Raw genomic sequence first — 21,860 nt, 5'->3', positions numbered from 1 at the left:
AAATGTCCACATTCTGTGAAAGAATTTAAAAAATCACCATCACAGCACATATGGTGATGCAGTGATATACCGGAGAGAGTTTCCCTGGAAGTCCTAAACATTGACTCTGTACCCCATGGAATCAGGCAAAACCAGGATAAGAATACCTCCCGCTGTTTACCAGCTACCACCCTCCTGAGCTGATGAATAAGTACCCCTCTGTGTTTATCATCAATTGGAAGGATCACTGAAGGTGCAAGGGCACATAATGTTCTCTAGTTAGGGTACTTCAGTGTCCATCAACAAGAGTCACCTGGTACCACCATCACTGACCAAGCCGGGTCAGTCCTGAAGAACATGCTTGCCAGACTAGGCCTCTGGCAGGAGGTGAGGGAAATCCTACTTGACCTCTTGCTCATCTCTTTTACCCATTGCAGATGCATCTTTCCATGACAGTATTGGAAAGGGTGACCACTGCATGGTCCTTGTGGAGACAAAGTTATGTCCTTACATTGTAGGTGCACTTGAACAGATCCAGCAACTCAAAACTGGATATTCACAAGGTGCTGTGGGTCATTATCAGGAGCAGCATTATATTCAACCACAATCTGAAACCTCATGACCCAGCATTTCCCTTCCTCTCCCATTTCCATCAAGCCAGGAGTAGCACCACATCTGTCTAAAGTTAGGTGTCAACCTGGTTGAGCTACAACACAAGACCACCGGTATTCCAAACTGTTGAAACAGAGCTGAGCAATCCCACAATCAATGGTTCAGATCTAAGCTCTGCAGTCCTGCCACATCCAATTATCAATTATGGTGGACAATTAAACATCTAACTGGAGGAGGAGGCTCCACAAATATCCCCATCCTCAAGATGGAGGGGCCCTGCACATCAGTGCAAAATATAAGACTGAAACACTTGCAATAATCTTCAGCCAATGATCCATTTTAGCCTCCTCCAGAGATCCCCTGCATCACAACTCAATGAGAATCAGATGAAAATATCTCCACTGGTTGGAGTCATTAATAGCACAAAACAAAACGATCATTTTAGATATTGGAGGTCAACCACCTCAGTTCTAGGGCATCGCGGCAGGAGTTCCTCAGGATAGTGTCCTCGACCCAACCATCTTCAATTGCATCAGCAATGACCTTCCCTCCTTTATAACATCAGAAGTAGGGACATTCACTGATGACTTCCATAATGTTCATCATTGTTCGCGACTCCTCAGTGAAGCAGCCCGAGTCCGGATGTAGTAAGACGTGGACAACACTCAGACTTGAGTTCATATTTTGAAGTAGCATTCCTGCCACACAAGTGCCAAGCAATGGCCGTCTGCAAAAATGAAATGAAATGAAAATCGCTTATTGTCACGAATAGGCTTCAAATGAAGTTACTGTGAAAAGCCCCTTGTCGCCTCATTCCGGCGCCTGTTCGGGGAGCTGGTACGGGAATTGAACCATGCTGCTGGCCTGCCTTGGTCTGCTTTAAAAGCCAGAGATTTAGCCCTGTACTAAACCAGCCCCTTGGGAAATCAAATGAGAAATGCTGTATTCGTGCTTTTAAAGTTGAATTTGGAATGTAACCCACATGTGATAATAGCACAGGACATTCAATTGGAACTATATTGCCGTTCCTTCACTGTTGTTGGGTCAGAGTTCGGATCTATTGTCCGAGTAGATCTGTGGGTGTACCAAGACCACCCAAACTGCAGTGGTTCAAGAAAGCAGCCCACCACCACCTTGTCCAGGGCAATTACCGATGGGCAATAAATGCTGGCCTAGCCAGCCACGCACACACCCCGTGAAAAAATGAATTAAAAATTATGGAGCTCAAATGAATGCAAGTTAATAGTGTACAACTTTGTTGCTTGTCAAAAATAATCAACAGCGAAGGACCATTTTTGAATGCATTTGTTTAAAGAGCTTTAAGCCTCCCTCATCACTGAAATAATAAAACACTGTTTACAGTGAAAAGGCATGTATATTTGGAAGCTGCTTGTTAAATATTCATTTTTATTAAAGGTGTTACAAATATGAAGTGTAAAATGGTTATATACATTAGTATTGCCTCTTTCATTGAGGGTAAAATAGAGGAAGAAAGGGGTCACGAGATCTGTTGTGCATTCTGCTTGACAACAAGGTTGGGTGGCTTGGTTGTTAAAGGTGGCCTAGGTTGTCTTACTCGGAGCAAGTTGCAAGATAGTTACATATGTAAACAATTACCCAGAAGCCAATGGTTGACATATTGTTATTCTTCAAGTTACAGGGAGGTGCAAGGAATATAAGTTTGTAATTGGATATCCTTTAAATTGTCTATTTCATCCCAATATAAAATAGAGTTATGCATCTAAAGGGTAGCTAATTGGCATTCCTTCTTGGATGCAAGGCCCATGTGATTTACATCACCACGGCAATGGGTTTTGAGAGGGAGAATGTAGCATCGGTGAAAGGATTTTTTTATTAAGTTATCTGAATCTCATAGACAGCCAGTCTGCAAGATTCTGAGGGAAGCAGAGTGGGATAGATTTGGCCAGACCCTGTTGTCCAGCTTGCAAAGTGCAAGTAGGAGCTAGTTGAAGAGACCAAGATTGTGAGTATTTAAGCAAGGCTGGAATATTTGCCTAGCTTTGGCTAGATGGAGGGATTCCCAGGCTAACACTCACTCTGAGAGTCGTTTCAGGGTTTTAGAAGTTATCAAACTCAAAAAAGGAAAAGGAAGCAAGCCATTGTGAACTGAGAATAACTTTGGGCTCATACCTGGAGTACTACAGAATGTCCACTTAAGGGATAGAGGAAAGTGAAATCAAGGAGAGCGATTTTCAGACATTTTAAAAGTGTAATGGCAAATTTCTTCTATGGGTTACAGTATAAGTTGCTGACTGAATAGTAACAAATTGTTGCCGAACTTTGTTTATTACAGTAAAAGCCTTGGGGCGCGATTCTCCGCTCCCCACGCCGGGTGGGAGAATCGTGGGAGGGCCCCCCGACAAATTTCATGCCCCCCTGGCGCCCCCCATGATTCTCCCCCCCCCCGCGCTCGGAGGAATCGCCGCTCGCCGTTCTTCACGGCGAATGGTGATTCTCCGACCCGGATGGGCCGAGCGGCCTGCCGTTCGTGGCCGTTTTACGACGGCGGCAAACACACCTGGTCACTGCCATCGTGAAACGGGTGAGAAGCCCGTTTGGGACTTGTAGGTGGCCTAGCAAGGAAAGAGCACCACGACTGTGCTCGGGATGGGGCAGGCCCGCGATCGGTGCCCACCCATCGTCGGGCCAGCGTCCAAATCAGACGCCCTATTTCCCCTCCGCCGCCCCGCAAGATCAAGCCGCCACATCTTGCGGGGCGGCTGAGGGGAAAGACGGCCACCGCGCATGCGCGGGTTCGTGCCGTTAGCGTCATGACGTCAGCCGCGCATGCACGGGTTGGAGCCGGCCAACCTGCCCATGCATGGCTGACGTCATTAGGCGTGCCGGCCACGTCATTCTTGGCGCGACGCCCCCGCGGCCGAGAGTTACGGAGCGCCGCTCCTAGCCCCGCCGGGAGGGGAGAATCGGGGGCGAGGAGTGGCCTCCGAGCGGAGAATTCCACCCTTGCTACTTGAAATCTTTTTCTATGATCTATTCAATCAGTTCCTGGAAATCAAATATCTTTTAACAAGTTATCAGTCTCTATGGCGATCATAACAATGAAGATAATATTTCATTTAACTTACGTTGTTCTGCAGTGCAGTACTGCACAGCGGCAGAAGTAAAGATCAAAATGGAACTCAATCAACCCCCCCGAATTATATCGGGCATTTCCCAAATCACAAAAAAAAGGAAAGCTTCCTTCTTCTTTCGATAATGACTGACCTTTGAGAAATGTCTCAATGCTTTCATATAGAATGAAATGCTTCGAAATTTGGTTATCATTATGTTGGCAAATGCGTAATATGTGTGCTGTTGGGGATCTAATTACTTTACAGCATACAGTAACTCATATTACTCTGTAATGAAGTGTTGATTATCACTCAATACATTTGCAGTGATTACATTTTGATTATGCTTCAGGAATGGAACCCACTGGCCATCAACCAGGGATAATTGAATCAAGTCACCACAATAAAGTTCACACAGTCGGGTAGATTTTACCAGTTTCACTCTTAAAGTGTGATTTGTTTTGCATATTACAGAAATATACTTTGTGTCCGTGTTTCAAGGCTGTTCTTTATTCACTGGGTTGAGATCATTGTCATGTACCACGTCCATTTTGCCCTCATGCTTGCATTCCCCGATGAAGACTCCCTCCTCAACTACAGAACATCACGGAGTGCTTTACAGACAATAAAGTATAGAGGCTTAGAGGTTTACAGCACAGAAAAGGCTCTTTGGCCCATCGCATCTGCACCAGTCAGAAACAACACCGTGACTATTCTGATACTACTTTCCAATGCTTGGCCCATAGCCTTGTATGCCTTGGCATCTCAAGTACACAAGTTCGAGACTCCACCTCCCTCTGAGAGTCACAGAGTCATAGGGCTCGATTCTCCGGTCCCTCGTTCTCGGCACACCCTATTCGCTGGCAATGGGATTCTTTACGCCCGCCGCTTGTCACTTTCCCATTGAAGCCGCCCCATGGGCTGTTGGCAGGAAACCAAGTGCTGCTGGTGGGAACAGAGAATTCCAAGGGCCGGAAAATTCTGGTTGCAGCGTTTTTACAGCACGGAAAGAGATTCTTCGGCCCACCTTGTCTGCGCCAGCCATCATGCACCTCCTACTCTCACCACATTTTCCAGCACTTGGCCCATAGCCTTGTATGCTGTGACATTTAAAGTGCTCATTCTTAAATGTTGCAAGGGTTCCCGCCTTAACCACCCTTTAAAAAGGCAGTGAGTTCCAGTCTCAGAGTTTCCTCACATCCCCTCTAAACCTTCTGCCCATTATCTTAAACCTGTGCCCCCTGGTTATTGGCCCCTCTACTAAGGGGAATAGTTCCTTCCTATCCACCCTATCTATGCCCCACATAGTTCCCGCCAGCCTTCTGTGCTCCAGGGAAAACAACCCCAGGTCATCCAGTCCCTCTTGCTGGCTGAAAGGGTTTTTTCTCACATCCCCTTGAAACCACCTGTCCCTTACCTTAAATCTATGCCCTCTGTCATTGATCCCTCCACCAAGTTTTCTTTCTGTTTACTCTACCTGTGTCCCTCTTAATTTTATACATCTCAATCATGCCCTGTAGGTCTTCTCTGCTCCAAGGAAAACAGCCCCGTTTTATCCAATCTCTCTTCATAAGTAAAACCCTCCAGCCGAGGCAACCTCCTGTTATATCTCCTCTACACCCTTTCCAGTATTTTCCAATTTTTTCAGAACTGCACACAATACCGTCACTGTGGCCTAACCTCCTTGCTCTTAAACTCGACCAGAAAAGGGAAATATATCATGTATCTTCTTAACCATCCATCTGCCCTGTTACTTTAAGGGACCGATGTACATGCACACCAAGGTCCTGCTGCTCAATATGTATTCCCTTCCCTTGTTTGTTCTGTCCAAGTGCATCACCTCACACTTATCCAGATAGAATTCCATTTGCCACTGATCAGCCCATTGGACCAGCCCATAATATTCTCCTGCAATCGAAGGCTATCCTTCTCACTATTTACCACCCCACTAATTTTTCGACCATCCATGAACTTTCTGATAAATCCACCTACATTCATATTTAAATCACTTATACAAACCACAAACAGCAAGGGTAAGAACACTGATCCCTGCGGGACCCTACTGGCACAGGCTCCTCTCGACCATCATCCTTTGCTTCCTGCCACTCAGCCTGTCTAGATACAAATTGTCAAATATGCTTGGATCTCTTGGGCTATTACCTTTGCTATCAGTCTCCCATGTGTGACCTCAGCAAACGCCTTGCTGAAGTCCAAGTAGGTTACATCAAGTGCATTGCCCTCATCTGCACAACTGGTCACCTCTTCGACAAATTCAATCAGGTTAGTCAGACAAGACCTTCCCCACTAACAGAACTATGCTGTCTGTCAAATGAAGATTAATTCTGTCTTTGAGAATTGCTTCCAATAGTTTCGTCACCACCGACGATAGACTGTCTGGCCTGTAGTTTCCTCGTTGATCCCTTCCTCCTTCTTCAATAATGTTACCACATTAGCTATTCTCCAGTCCTCCGGCACCTCTTCTTTGGCCAAAGAGGAATTGAATCTTATTGCCATCGCCCCTGCTATTTCCTCCCTTGCCTCACTGAACAGCCTGTGATACATTTCACCTGGCCCTGGAGGTTTGACTACTTTTATGCCGACCGGATATCTCAGAATCTTGTCTCGGTCTTTGTTAATTTCTTTAATTTTGGCAGAGTCCGTCTCTCTGATTTCGATACCCACACTGTCCCTCTCACTAGTGAACAATGACAAAAAGTATTTATTTCGAACCCTACCTATGTCCTCAGGCTCCAGACACAAATTACCACTGTGGTCCTTAATGGAACCTACTCTTTCCTTTGTTACCCCTTTACCCTTAATGTACTTGTAAAACAACTTAGGAATTTTCTTTATTTTACCTGCTAGAGTCCTTTTTTGTCCTCTTTTTGCTTTCCTAATTTCCTTTTTAAGTTCACTCTTGCACATTCTATATATCTCTCGAGCTTCTGCTGTTTTGAGCCCTTGTTATCTGCCATAATCTTCCCTTTTTCTATTTATCCAATGCTGTATATCTCTCTATCTAGGGTTCACTTGATTTGTTGGTCCCACCCTTTTTCTTTATTGGAACATGTAGTCTCTCTATTTCCTTGTTGGATGCATCCCGTTGTTCGGTCACAGATTTCACTAAAAGTGTCAACTCCCGGTCCACTCTGGCTAAATCATATCTTGTCTTATTAAAATCAGCCTTCCTCCAACTTAAAACTTTGATTTCAGGCCCATCCTTGTCCTTTGCCAAATTGCTCCCCCATTGATACTACAACCACTTCAATCCCAGCCACTGTGCCCTGTCATCTTTGAAAAAGAGGAGGTCTGGAATTTTAACTATCATTGGATTTCTGGGGGAAGCATTGATTTCAGTTGGTTCCCTGGAGTAGGCCTTGGGTTAATGGCAGCAATTCCACCTTTGAACCAAAAGGTGCAGGGTACAAACACAGCTCCAATTAGACACTGGAGCACTGGCTCTGAACTCTAGATTCGTGTCTTGTGGGATACCAGTTGATTATGGGTGACTATCAACATCCTGGGGGTTACCATTGTTCAGAACCTGAACTGGACTATCCACATAACCACTGTGGCTACCTGAACAGATCAGGATGTGAAATCTGCAGTGAGTATCTCACCTCCAGACTCCCCCAAGCCTATCCTTCATCTACAAGGCACAAGTCAGGAGTGTGATGGAATACTCTCCACTTGCCTGGGTGAGTGCAGCTCCAACAGTGCTCAAGAAGCTCAATGCCATCCAGGAGAAAGCAGCCCACTTGATCCACTTAATCAACCACCTTCAACATTCACTCTCTCCACCACCGGCGCACAGTGGCAGCCATGTGTACTATCTACTGTAGCAACTCACAAGGCTCTTAGCAGCTTTTAAACCAGCAACTTCTATCACATAGAAGGACAAGGGTAGCAGACACATGGGGATCACCATCACCTGCAAGTTCCCCTCCAAGCCACACACCATCCTGACCTGGAATTATATTGCCGTTACTTCACTGCCGCTGGGTCAAAATCCAATAATCCCCTTTCTAACGGCACTGTGGGTGTATCTACACCACAGGGCGAGCAGCAGGTCAAGAAGGCAGCTTAGCACCACCTTCTCAAGGGCATGGATGGGCAATAAGTGCTGGCCTAGCCAATGATGCCTATACCCAGTGAATGAAGAAATAAAAAGAAGCCACCAGTCCCCCTTCTTCTGCAGATTGTTGGAGTTCATAAAAACGTCCTGCCACATTGGAATAACACACCTATTGGTTGATATAAAGATGATTACAACCACGGAAGGAGAGGCCACATCAAGGTCTGTCAATCAGCCTGAAATTTATCCCACATTATTGTGTTATTGGCCAATGGAAGTATGCAAAGAAACAAAGATGGGGCAGCCTGGTAGCATAGTGGTTAGCACAGTTGCTTCATGGCACCAGGGTTCCAAGTTCAATTCCCGGCTTGGGTCACCATCTGTGTGGAGTCTGCACATTCTCTCCGTGTCTGCAGGGGTTTCCTCCAGGTGCTCTGGTTTCCTCCCACAATCCAGCGATGTGCAGGGGTAGGTGGGTTTACTGGGTTATGATGATAGCATGGAGGCATGGGCTTGGGGGCTCCTTCTAAAAGCCGGTGCAGACTCGATGGGCTGAATGGCCTCCTGCACTGCAAAGTCTATGATTGTATGATTCAATGATATAAAAATAACAATAATCACAAGTTCTCATTACAGTGCCGACAGTCCAAATCCTACCTGAATGGACAGCAGCTGTCCACCTGCCGAAATCAAGCAGTTCAAGTGTAAGGAATGGGTAAAGGTTTAATGCTGGGGAAATGAGTAATGCCAGGTCAGACAAAGTCTCTTCAGTTTCCAGAGATTCTACACACTGGTCTCCCCTTGGGAGGAAATGATGTGGAGATGCCGGTGTTTGACTGGGGTGAGCACAGTAAGAAGTCTTACAACACCAGATTAAAGTCCAATATGTTTGTTTCGAATCACTAGGTTTCGGAGCACTGCTCCTTCCTCAGGTGAATGAAGAGGTGGGTTTCAAAAACATATATATCAACAAAGTCAAAGATGCAATACCAAAGATGCTTCCACCCTAAACACATCAAAGAAGACAGCCCCTATGGACAAGCCCTCCGTATACATAGGATCTGCTCAGACAAGGAGGAGCGTAACAGACATCTACAGACACTGAAAGATGCCCTCGTATGAACAGTATATGGCGCTCGACTCATCGATCGACAGTTCCAACGCGCCACAGCAAACAAACCGCCCTGATCTCCTCAGAAGACAAATACGGGACACAACTGACAGAGTATCCTTCGTCGTTCACTACTTCCCTGGAGCGGAGAAACTATGACATCTTCTTCGCAGCCTTCAACACGTCATCGATGAAGACGAACATCTTGCCAAGGTCATCCCCGCACCCCCACTACTAGCCTTCAAACAACCGCGCAACCTCAAACAAACCATTGTTTGCATCAAACTACCCAGCCTTCAGAACAGCGACCATGACACCACACAACCCTGCCACGGCAATCTCTGCAAGACATGCCACATCATCGCCATGGGTACCACCATTACACGTGAGGACACCACCCACCAGGTACCTGGTACATACTCGTGCGACTTGGCCAATGTTGCCTACCTCATAATCTGCAGGAAAGGATGTCCTGAAGCGTGGTACATTGGCAAGACCATTCAGACGCTGCAACAACGGATGAACAGACATCGCGCGACAATCGCCAGGCAGGAATGTTCCCTTCCAGTTGGGGAACACTTCAACAGTCAAGGACATTCAGCCTCCGATCTTGGGTCAGTGTTCTCCAAGGCAACCTTCAGGACGTTTGACAACGCAGAATCGCCGAGCAGAAACTTATAGCCAAGTTCCGCACACGTGAGTACAGCCTCAACCTGGACCTTGGATTCATGTCGCATTACATTCAACCCCCACCACCTGGCCTGGGCTTGCGAAATCCTACCAACTGTCGTGGCTTGAGACAATTCACACCTCTTTAACCTGTGATCCCTCTCTCCAGTTGCTCCGTCTGGACCTGCAGGCTTAATTACCTGCAAAGACCTGCATTCAAAGTATCGTATTGCATCCTTGACTTTGTCTATATATGTTTCTGGAACCCACCTCTTCATTCACCCAAGGAAGGAGCAGTGCTCCGAAAGCTAGTGATTCGAAACAAGCCTGTTTGACTTTAATCTGGTGTTGTAAGACTTATTACTTGGGAGGAAAGCCAACCATCTCCCCTTGATATGCAATGGCATTACCATCGCCAAATACCCCACTGTCAACATCCTGGGGGTTACCATTGACCAGGAACTGAGCTGCACCAGCCACATAAATACAGTGGCTACAAGAGAAGGTCAGAGGCTCGGAATTCTGTGATGAATAATTCACCCCTTGATTCCCCAAATCCTGTCCACCATCTAGTGATGGAATCCTCTCCTGGTCAACCAGGACAAACAAGTCCGCTTGATTGCCACCACAACCACCACTTTCAACATACACTCCCTCCACACAGAGGAAACTGTGTGTACCATCTACAAGATGCACCGCAGAAACTCCTCAAGTCTCCTTCAATGGTACCTTCCAGCCCAAAGCCGCAAACACCTCATGATCAAGGGCAGCAGGTGCACAGGGACATTAACACCTGCGAGTTCCCAAACCACACACCACCCTGCTGTATCGTCATTCCATCACTGTCGCTGGCTGGAAATATGGGAACTCCTTGACAGCACTGTCAGTGTACCTATGCCACATGGATTGCAGGATTCAAGTTGGCAGCTCCGCACCATCTCAACTTTGCTGGCTCTGAGCAGGTCGCTTATTCACCAGTCCAGAAATGTCCATTGATACCAAAACTGGCAGAAGCTGGCCTGCTACTCATTCGGCAAGTAACTGTCCATCCGCTGTTTCTGCTGGTTGGGATAGGGATCAAAATCACTGCTAAATATTTTCCAGCTTTTCTTTGCATATCATTGAATGATTTTTTTTCCGATTACTCATTTGCACGCTGTGGGTGTCGCTAGCGAGGCCAGCATTTATTTCCCATCCCTAAATGCCCTTGAGAAGGTGGTGGTGAGCCGTTTTCTTGAACCGCGGCAGTCCATGTGGCGCAGGTACACCCGCAGTGCTGTGAGGGAGGGAGTTCCAAGATTTTGTGTCGGCTATGAGAGTCTTATTTATTGTCACCAGTCAAATATTTTCTTGAGTTCTTTAAGAAACCTTAGTGAAGAGCAGATGATGTAAAATACATTGAGAAGTAGCAACAGGAGGTTGGAAAAACAAAATGAGGTAATGCTTTTCACAGACATATGGAAGAATACATGAGAGTTGAAGGTTTGAGAGTGGAACGGAAACATTAAGTTAGCTCTTCGATCAACTTTTTCTGATGATTAAACCACAATTTAGAATACTAATATAATTCTCTTTCTTAACCACCAGCTCTCTCTCAATTTATATTACATCTATTTGGGACTGGGACAGTAGAATAATGGTTTATGTTACTGTATTAGTAATCCCAAAAGCCTGGATTCCTAATAGTAAGAGGTGAGTTCAACTCGCACTGCTAGCAGCTGGGGAATTGAATTTAAGTGAGTTAAATGAATCAGGAATAAAAAGCTGATGTCACTGATGGCAACAGTGAAACTGTAGATTTACTGAGCTTCCACAGGAAAGGCGGGTCTGTTGTCTTTCCCCAGTCTGGTCTATACGTGACTCCAGACTCACAACATGGTTGACTATTCGCCACATGGGCTGCAGCAGTCCAGGCCGGCAGCTCCACCTCTTGAAGGACAACTAGGTAAGGCAATAAAGGCCAATGCCTTACTAGCGGCAACCAAACCCTTTGACTGAACGTATTTAAAAAGAAACTGTTCTGTCGCCAGCCCCCTCCCCCCCCCCCCCCCACCCCGCCTCACCCCTCCATCCACAAGTGAACCCCGTTCCGTGGCCAAACAATCTTGCTGTCAAACAGCGGAAGGAAGCTGACAAACGTTTTTGATATTTCCTTAGACCACACAAAAAAAATGATTGCTAAATTAAAAGGTTCGCCCTCTGAAATAAACTCTTTCCTTTCAGAGCAGCTCAGTAAAGGTTATTTCCTTTGACGTATGTGGAGCATTGTTACCCTACGTTCAGCTCTGTTGGATTTACTGCGCCTGGTCTTTGTTTTGCAGGAGTATACCATTGACATCTTCTTTGCTCAAACTTGGATTGATAGTCGCTTGCGGTTCAACAGTACAATGAAAATCATCACCCTGAATAGCAACATGGTGGGATTCATATGGATACCAGACACAATCTTCAGGAATTCCAAAACGGCTGACGCTCATTGGATCACCACACCCAATCAGCTGCTTAGGATATGGAATGACGGGAAAATCTTGTACACTTTGAGGTGAGTTTGGAGCCATCTGGCAATATGTGTACCACTAAAAGCTTTGGGTTGTTCGTGTTTTAGGGAGAAAAACTGTCAGGCCTAAAAGTTCGTTCTCCCAGCATTCCACCTCATTTACAAAGCCTTTTAAATTTGAGTGAAAGGAGGGGATGGGTGGGTCTTCTGCCAAACTACCCTGCTTCAAGGGGACTCCATGACTACTCTGGGAAATCCTGCTCACTCTGTCCTCATAAGGCCTTGGAGGAGATTGAGCCAATTCAGGTTTATCATAGAGATATCATAGAATTTGCAGTGCAGAAGGAGGCCATTCGGCCCATCAAGTCTACACTGGCTCTTGGAAAGAGCACCCTACCCAAGGTCAACAACTCCACCTTATCCCGATAACCCAGTAGCCCCACCCAACACTAAGGGCAATTTTGGACACTAAGGGCAATTTATCATGGCCAATCCACCTAACCTGCACATCTTTGGACTGTGGGAGGAAACCGGAGCACCCGGAGGAAACCCACGCACACACGGGGAGGATGAGCAGACTCCACACAGACAGTGACCCAAGCTGGAATCGAACCTGGGAACCTGGAGCTGTGAAGCAATTGTGCTATCCACAATGCTACTGTGCTGCCCAAACATGAGTCCCGCTGAGCATCTTGAAAAGGCTTCAAACAACAAAGTAATTGATACCAAATGATGCAAATTTCCTTTACAAAGAGGCCCGTCTGCTCAAGTGGAGCAGACGATAAATCTGTTGAGGCACTGTTTTGGCTTACAGCATGCCACTGGAGGGGATTAGCGCTTCAACATTCCAACTAAGAACTCAGGACGAGTGTTGCTGAGCCATCCTTATACATGCAATGCAGCGCTGACTACTTACCTGTCCATGCGGGATGGGGGCCAGCAACCATGAGGAAGGTCAAAACAGAGGTTCCGCTCTGCCCAAGAATAACAAAAAGAGGATGATATGTGAAGGTTTTTGGTGGGATCCCTCAGAGTGTAAATGACAACCTGGACTCCAGTGGTTAAGTTGCAAGAAGAGATTAAACAAACTAAGATTTTATTCCCCTCAATTCAGAAGGTTGAGGGGCAATGCGTTCAGAGGATTCAATAAATTACGAGGATAGGGACATTGCAAAATTGGAGCCAAACCTTTTAGGAGTGAAACTGGGAATCATTTTTTCATACAATGAATGGTAGAAATATAGAACAAATGGTAACTGACGTTCCATCAATTGTTATTTTTAAACTGAGATTGATAGAGTTTTGTTGGCCAAAAATATCAAAGGATCATGGGGCAAAGACCCATAATCCCTCAATGGAACTATTTTGGAGGGCAGTCACAATTTCTTTGAATAATGGAAGAGGCTCGAGGCTGAGGCAGATTTAGTTTGTGGGGCTCCACACTCACCTTTATTTATGCCCCATTCGGACCCCCACCCCTAACCTCATGCCTCTACCCACCCATTCACCCTCATCCCACAGAAAAAACACAAATTGATCACTGCTTTTTAATTTTTTTAACATGCCTTATGAATAATTGCTGAATTGAAATCCAAGTTTATCTCTTGTCAGAGTGGGAGGCATGCTCTTGGGGCCCAGTTTTGAATCCCGCCGTGGGAGATGGTGAAGTTGGAATTCAATAAAAATCTGGAATTAATAGTCTAAAAGGTGACCATGAAACCATTATTGATTGATGTAAAAACCCATCCGGTTCACTAATGTCCTGCAGGGAAGGAAATCTTTATTCCTTACCTGATCTAGCCTACATTTGACTCCAGACCCACAGCAATGGGGTTGACTCTTAAATGTCCTCAAGGATGGGCAATAAATGCTTACCCAGCCAGCGATGACCATATCTCATGAAGGAATACAAAAGGAATGACAGTAAAGATGGTCAATATTGCGATGTGTGAGTCTTGAGGGAAGAAAACATGGAGCTTGCTGACGATCAACGAGATGGAAAAATCAGCCAATGGCATCATCACAGCACAGGCCAGTGCAGGACAGAATGAGCCAGTCCAGTGCAGGAGCAAATACTCCAATCAACGACAGGTGGCACTGTCAGGTGGTAGGGGCACTGCCAGGGTGTCAGGCTGGCAGTGCCAAGGTGCCGCACTGGCATTATCCCCACGCTGGGGATCAGGCCCGGGGATGCCCTGCATGGGTGAGGTGGGGTATGGGGTGGTTCAAAGACCCCAAAAGTAGTTAGTTGGGGGTGCGAAAGATCGGAACGCCATTTGTCATTGGCAAAACTGGTTAAGGACAATCCCAAGGCTTTTTACACATACATAAAATGCAAGAGGGTAGCCAGGGAAAGGGTTGGCCCACTGAAGGACAGGCGAGGGAATCTATGTGTGGAGCCAGAGGAAATGGGCGAGATACTAAATTAATACTTTGCATCAGTATTCACCAAAGAGAAGGAATTGGTGGATGTTGAGTCTGGAGAAGGGTGTGTAGATAGCCTGGGTCACATTGAGATCCAAAAAGACGAGGTGTTGGGTGTCTTGAAAAATATTAAGGTAGATAAGTCTCCAGGGCCTGATGGGATCCACCCCAGAATACTGAAGGAGGCTAGAGAGGAAATTGCTGAGGTCTTGACAGAAATCTTTGGATCCTCACTGTCTTCAGGTGATGTCCCGGAGGACTGGAGAATAGCCAATGTTGTTCCTTTATTTAAGAAGTCAGTGGTGGGAAATTACTGGAGAAAGTTCTTCGAGACAGGATCTACTCCCATTTGGAAGCAAATGGACGTATTAGCGAGAGGCAGCACGGTTTTGTGAAGGGGAGTCGTATCTCACTAACTTGAGAGAGTTTTTCGAGGAGGTCACGAAGATGACTGTTGCAAGTAGGGCAGTGGATGATGTCTGTATGGACTTTAGTAAGCCCTTCAACAAGGTCCCTCATGGCAGACTGGTACAAAAAGTGAAGTCACACAGGATCAGGGGTGAGCTGGCAAGATGGATACAGAACTGGCTACATCTTAGAAGGCAGAGAATAGCAATGGAAGGGTGCTTTTCTAATTGGAGGGCTGTGACTAGTGGTGTTCTGCAGGGATCAGTGCTGAGACCTTTGCTGTTCATAGTATATATAAATGATTTGGAGGAAAATGTAACTGGTCTGATTAGTAAGTTTGCAGATGACACAAAGGTTCGTGGAATTGCGCATAGCGATGAGGACTGTCAAAGGGTACAGCAGGATTTAGATCGTTTGGTGACTTGGGCGGAGAGATGGCAGATGATGTTTAATCCGGACACATGTGAGGTAATGCATTTCGGAAGGTCTAATGCAGGTAGGGAATATACAGTGAATGGTAGGACCCTCAAGAGTATTGACAGTCAGAGAGATCTAGGTGTACAGGTCCACAGGTCACTGAAAGTGGCAACACAGGTGGAGAAGGTAGTCAAGAAGGCATACGGCATGCTTGCCTTCATTGGCCGGGGCATTGAGTACAAAAATTGGCAAGTCATGTTGCAGCTGTATAGAACCTTAGTTAGGCCACACTTGGAGTATAGTGTTCAATTCTGGTCGCCAAACTACCAGAAGGATGTGGAGGCTTTAGAGAGGGTGCAGAAGAGATTTACCTAGATGTTGCCTGGTATGGAGGGCATTAGCTGTGAGGAGCGGGTGAATAAACACGGTTTGTTCTCACTGGAACGACGGAGGTTGAGAGGCGACCTGATAGAGGTCGACAAAATTTTGTGGGGCAGAGCCAGAGTGGATAGTCAGAGGCTTTTCCCCAGGGTAGACGGGTCAATTACTAGGGGGCATAGGTTTAAGGTGCGAGCTGCAAGGTTTAGAGGAGATTTACGAGGCAAGTGTTTTTTGCACAGAGGATAGTGGGTGCCTGGAACTCGGCGCCGGAGGAGGTGGTGGAAGCAGGGACGATAGTGACGTTCAAGGGGCATCTTGACAAATACATGAATAGGATGGGAATAGAGGGATATGGACCCAGGAAGGGCAGAAGATTTTAGTTTAAACGGGCAGCATGGTCGGCACAGGCCTGAATGGCCGAAGGGCCTGTTCCTGTGCTGTACTTTTCGTTATTCTTTGTAAATGGTGTCCCAATCTCTCCTTCCACTGTGGAGTTCCTCAGTGCAGAAAATTGGACTAATTGCGATCTCATCGGGGAGTTCCTCGCTAAGGCCCAGAATGAAAACAGATAACGTGTTTCTCAGCGCTGCGAGCGCAGGAAAACCCCCGGCCCAAGGGCAGACGTTTAGTTGGGCCGACTCCCAACTGACATTTTAGGCGGGGCAGAAAAGGCAGGGAATAGGGCATCCCAAAAATTCCAGCCCCGTGTGTGCAGTTTTAGTGTCATTGAGGGGTATTTTCCATGCTTCCCGCCGCGTTTCTTAGCAGCGGGAGGTGTCCTGCTGTTGGCCGGCAGCAGAAGCTTCTGATCCCATTGCTTTCAATGGGATTTCCCATTGAATCTACCCCTCACCGCCAGGAAACCTGTGGTGGGGGTCGCCGTTGGTGGGACATGAAGATCCCGCCAGCATTAAACAGCCGGAAAACCCCCCTTCCCCCCAACCATATTTAAGGAAGAATATACTTGTATTGCAGGAGGTACAGTGAAACATCATTAGAGGCTGACTAAATTGGGCCTATATTCTCTGGAGTTTAGAAGAATGAGAGGTCATCTCGTTGGAAGTGTACAGGATTTTACAGGAGCCGATAAGGTAGAGACTGAGAGATTGTTTCCCCTGGATGGGGAATCTCGATCACAGGGACACAGTCTCCAGCGAAGGGGCCGATCGTTTAGAAATGCAATGTGGGGAAATTCTTCCACTCGAAGTGTTATGAATCTGGCAAATTCTCTACCCTAGAGGCTTGTGGATGCTTCAATGTTGAATATCATTCAGGCTGGGGTCGACAGTTTTTGGTCTCCGTGGGATTTAAGGGATATACAGAGTCAGTGGGAAAATGGAGTTGAAACCCAAGATCAGATGTGATCATATTGAATGGCGGAGCAGGCTCGACGGTCCACAGAGTCTTCTCCTGCCCCTATTTCCTGTCTTATGTTCTTAACATATGAAGCACAATTAGCTGAGAAAAAAATATATGTATAAAGAACCAATAAGAGGAGGATCATAGGGAATGAGGTTTGGATCATCGGGATTATTAACGGAAATGTCAAGCCTTTCTATAAATATATATGCCACAAGCAGGTCACAAGTGTAAGGTCCATGGAAAGATTTTAAATATGACATAGTATGAAAGGAGTAATTAATATCAAGTATACTTTTTTTTGCTGTATTCAGACAGGAGACAGTTGTCCCCTCATTTCAGGTTATGTGTGTGTGTGTGTGGGAGTGTGTGGGTGGGGGTTGGGGGTGGGAGGCGGGGATGGTGTGTGAAAAAACTCGACAGCCATTTTAGGAATTGTGAAATTTAAAAAGTATACATTGTGAGAGCCAGTGAAATAACTGCAGAATCACCTCCCATTGTGTATCTATTTCACAATTACTGGAATCAGATTCATCGCTGAAAACTTTGAAGAGATCGTTCAAAGCAGAACACCAGGCTGCGTTAAACTGGACAATTAAAGTGCTGGTTGTGTTACTGGACTATTATTCCAGAGAACATGGGTTCAAATTCCACCCTGGCAGCCTTGGGAGTTTGAAATAAAACTGATATCACGTAAAAGTGAACATGAAGCTGTCCAATTGTCATAAAGACCTTGCTGATCCACTGAGATGCTGTCGTGAAGGAAACCTGCCATCTTTAAACTGGCCTGGGTGATACCTGACTGCAGTCCCACACCAACTTGGTTGACTTTATGGGGAGGTGGGGTGTAGCAGTAAAGTAATCGAATTAATAATTCAGAGGTCCAAGCTAATGCTCTGGGGGCATGGGTTCAAATCTTATCACAGCAGCTGGTGGAATTTAAGTTCAATTAATTAAATCTGGAATTGAAACTTAGTCTTGGCCATGGTGACCATGAAACCAGCTGTGTAAAAACCCAGCTGGTTCATTTAGGGAGGAAATCCACCATCCTTACTTGGTGTGGCCTATGTGTAACCCGTGGTTGACTGCTCTCTGAAATAGCCTGGCAAGCCACTCAGTTGAAGGGTAATTAGGGATGGGCAGCAAATTTTGACCTTGCCAGTGATGTCCACCTACCACAAAAAGTAAATCAAAAGAAACTCTGAACTGCCATCCTAAATTCGCTCGCAAACCATTTGGTTGCATGGAGTCTATGCAAGGAATAACAGGACAGAAATGTATGCAGCTATGACTTAGCCATTGAATGAAGACACATCAAACCTGGGTAACCCTGCAGGGTGGAGACTGATGCCAAAGTTAGAAGAACTGTCCAACAGACAGGAGCAACCTGACATGGTCACACTCAGAACCATACTGCCTAGATTTGCTCATCGGCATTCTTGGCAAAGATCATAAGAAATAGGTGTAGCACATTCGACCCCTAAAACCTGCTCCACCATTCAATAAGATCATGGTTGACCCGATTGTAGCCTCAACTCTTCCCTCCTGCCTGTCCCCATAACCTTTGACTCCCTTGCCCAGCAAACATCTATCTAACTTGTTCCTGAATAGATTTTATGACCCGGCCTCCACTGCTCTCTGTGACAAAGAATTCCAAAGACTACCAGCCCATTGAGAGAGGAAATCATTCCTCATCTTCATTTGAAATGGGAAACACCGCAGGCTGGATTCTCCACTGGCGGGAGTCTCTGTTGCATAGGCAGTGCACCCCTGCCTGTGGATTTCCCAATGGCATGGGGCTGCCTACAATGGGAAACCCCATTGATCAGCCGGTGGGACGGAGAATCCCGCTGCCGGCGGGGGGTATGCCACATCATAACGCTGGTGCGGTGGGGCAGAGAATTCCGCCCCTACTTTTTATACAGTGCCCCCAGTCCTAGATTTTCTCACAACACAAAGCATACTCTCAGCATCCACCCTGTCCAGCCACTCAGAATCTTATTTTTAAATAAGATTACCCCCCCCCCCCATTCTTCTAAACTCCAATGACTATAGCCCCACCTTCTCAATCTTTCCTCATCAGACTGTCATGGGAATGTCCCTTTCCGAAATGTTTTTCTTCTCAAATGGCTTCAGTGATGTCATTGTGTAGGTGGAGCTGGGCTGTGGCTCTGAGTTTTATTTTCGGGTTACACTGTTGGAAGCTGGATTCAGAAAAAAAAAGGCTTCTTCTCTCTCTCTGTATGTTAAAAGGTGTCTAGATCACTTGATAATTTAAAAGTGAAAACTGTTTTTTGGAATGAACTCAAACCTACTGTTTTGTTAAAAGGGTTTTCCTGGTTTTATTGGATGTTGTTATCAAGTTGAAATAGCAGAAAGGGAAGTTATTAAGGGTTTTATATATATATATATACAGTGAGAGAGAGAGAACTGTAGCTGTGTGGGGAATTTATGTTTGTAGGTGATAAAAAATGCTTACTGTGTATGTTTATAAAATGTTAACTGAATTTATAGAATAAACTTTATTTTGTTTAAAAGTGCTTTAGGCCTCTTGTTGAATAACACCTGAAAGGTAGGCCCTTATGCACCTCATATCCAAAATCTATAAATAGTTGTGGTCAGGTGAACTCCATGATATACTTTGGAGTTTTCTAAACCCATAATAAGACAAACACATTTATCCTTTTTCTGAACTGCTTCCAATGTCCCTCCTTAAGTAAGGAATCTTGGGAATCTTTTGCCCAACTCGTGTGGTGTACTGTCAAAGGGGCCTTGAGAGTCCTCCACATTGATTCAGAACTACTTGAAGTGGAAAGAATTTAGGTTAAACATGGTTAAGGAAACTTCCTGCTAATTAGTGCCCTCGCTTAACTGATGAACTAATAGTCCGCCATTTGTTAACACCATTTGCAGGAAGGATTGAGGCTAGCGGAAGGCACTGATTGGATTTTGGATGGCAATGTCCATCTCCAATAGTGGCTCCGTGGTCGTACCACTGACCGGAATGGCACACAGTGGCCAGACTAGATTTACCACAGGTGATGAGAGGGCCAACATGAGGAAATAACTCACTTGATCTCATCCTCACCAATCTATCTGTCCTGTCACAGATTCTTCTGTCCTTGCATTAGAAAAGTAGATTTTGCAATCTGCGTTGCCAAATGTTCTAAATGCCACTGAGTGGGCCAGAGTTGAGATGTTGGCAAGCAAGCCTCATGCTGGGCACTGAGAAAATCGAGGGGTGTGGGGATTGGTTAGGAAAATGGAGTTGAGGTTGAAAATCAGCCACAATCTTATTGAATGGCGGAGCAGGCTCACGGGGTTTTATAGCTTTCTGTTGTTACTATTTCATATGTCCTTATGTATTTCTTACACCTTATTTTAATGCTGTTTCTGCCGAGTAAAATTTCCTATTATGAAATATGTAGAGTAGGCACATTTTTGTTTTTCAAGATTTGTTCTTGGAATGTGAGCAACACTGATGAGAAAATATTTATTGCCTATCCATTGCTGGGTTTAAGAGACAAAGGCCGGGACCTTCCGGCCCCGCCCACCCGCCACCATGGGGGGGCCGCAAAATCCGAGCGAAACACTTAGGGTGAGACTAGAGTGACAAGTAGGTCAGGCTGAGTAGGGAGAAAGGTGTGCTCACCTGAAGAACATTCAGGAACCAATAGATTTAATAGATTTGTTGGTGATAGAACCAGATGTTTCGAATTCAATGTCAAAGCTTCTGTTGGTGAATTTGAATTCACATCCTCTATGTTATACGCTAGTACTCTAAGGACATGCAGACCCATTGAAGATCTAACTCCCTGGCTTTTCACCAGAATCTATTTTTGACTCTTATCTTGCATCATATTATTCAAATGCTGCCTTTTGGTGACACTGGCCACAGGCACAAAAACAGATTGCAGAAAATATAGTAATTGACTGCAAAGCCAGTAAGTGGATAAGAGATTGGTTGAAATGATCTTCACGCCTTTGTTATCTCTAGACTTGACTATTCCAAAATGTTCCCATCTTCCAACCTCCAGTCATGTGGACACATCTGTATTATGGTCCATCCCTATTTGGATTTATTGTACGATGGCCAAGTGGTTGGCACTGCTGCCGCACAGTGCCAGGGACCCGGGTTCAATTCCGACCTTAGCTGACTGTATATTCACCCCGTGTCTGCGTGGGTTTCCTCCGGGTACTCCGGTTTCCATTCACAGTCCAAACATGTGCAGGTTAGGTGGATTGACCATGCTAAATTGCCCTTAAGTGACCAAATGTTAGGTGGGACTATGGGGATGGGGCAGGAGATTGGGCTTAGGTAGGGTTCTCTTTCAATGTGTAGGTGCAAACTCGATGGCTCAAATGGCGCTGTAGGGATTATATGAATACCATAATGCCACTGCCTCCACTTTAATCTGAGGAAGCAAAGAACGAGTTAAGTAAAACATGTATATAGCAAAACAATGATTGTTGACATTTAAAAAATGGCTGTATATGCCAGAGGGTACAGAATGAAAATTGATTTTAAATTGAAAGGGTTGAGGACACTGATGGTAGATTTGATAGTTAATACACATTCGGCGGATATTGGGTGGTATTCTCCCCCCGCCCCGCCGGGTGGGAGAATCGCCCCGCGAATCGCGCGACACCACCCTGACCCCCGCACGCAATTCTCCCGAAACCAGCGCCGCTCGAATCGGCCGGGCCGCTCGGAGAATCGCCGCAAATGGCGAGCGGCGATTCTCTGGCCCGGATGGGCCGAGCAGCCGCTCCGACATGACAGGGTCCCGTCAGTGTCGTCCACCCCTGGTCGCTACCGGCCGGAACTCTGCGGGG

The 21,860-nt window shown here is 45.9% G+C and overlaps 1 protein-coding gene across 1 annotated transcript in view; it reads left to right on the top strand.

Moving 5' to 3' along the window:
- Nucleotides 1-21,860, top strand: part of LOC119977067 (gamma-aminobutyric acid receptor subunit gamma-3) — an 825,027-nt gene that overhangs the window by 231,616 nt on the left and 571,551 nt on the right. The window contains exon 4 of the mRNA XM_038817636.1: nucleotides 11,860-12,080. Within this exon, the coding sequence (XP_038673564.1) occupies nucleotides 11,860-12,080 (221 nt within the window). The remainder of the gene's footprint in view (nucleotides 1-11,859; nucleotides 12,081-21,860) is intronic.

Source organism: Scyliorhinus canicula, chromosome 14, assembly GCF_902713615.1.
Source record: "Scyliorhinus canicula chromosome 14, sScyCan1.1, whole genome shotgun sequence".
NCBI lineage: Eukaryota > Metazoa > Chordata > Chondrichthyes > Carcharhiniformes > Scyliorhinidae > Scyliorhinus > Scyliorhinus canicula.
The sequence above is the reverse complement of the archived record's forward strand: the minus strand, read 5'-3'. Positions and strand labels throughout refer to the sequence as shown.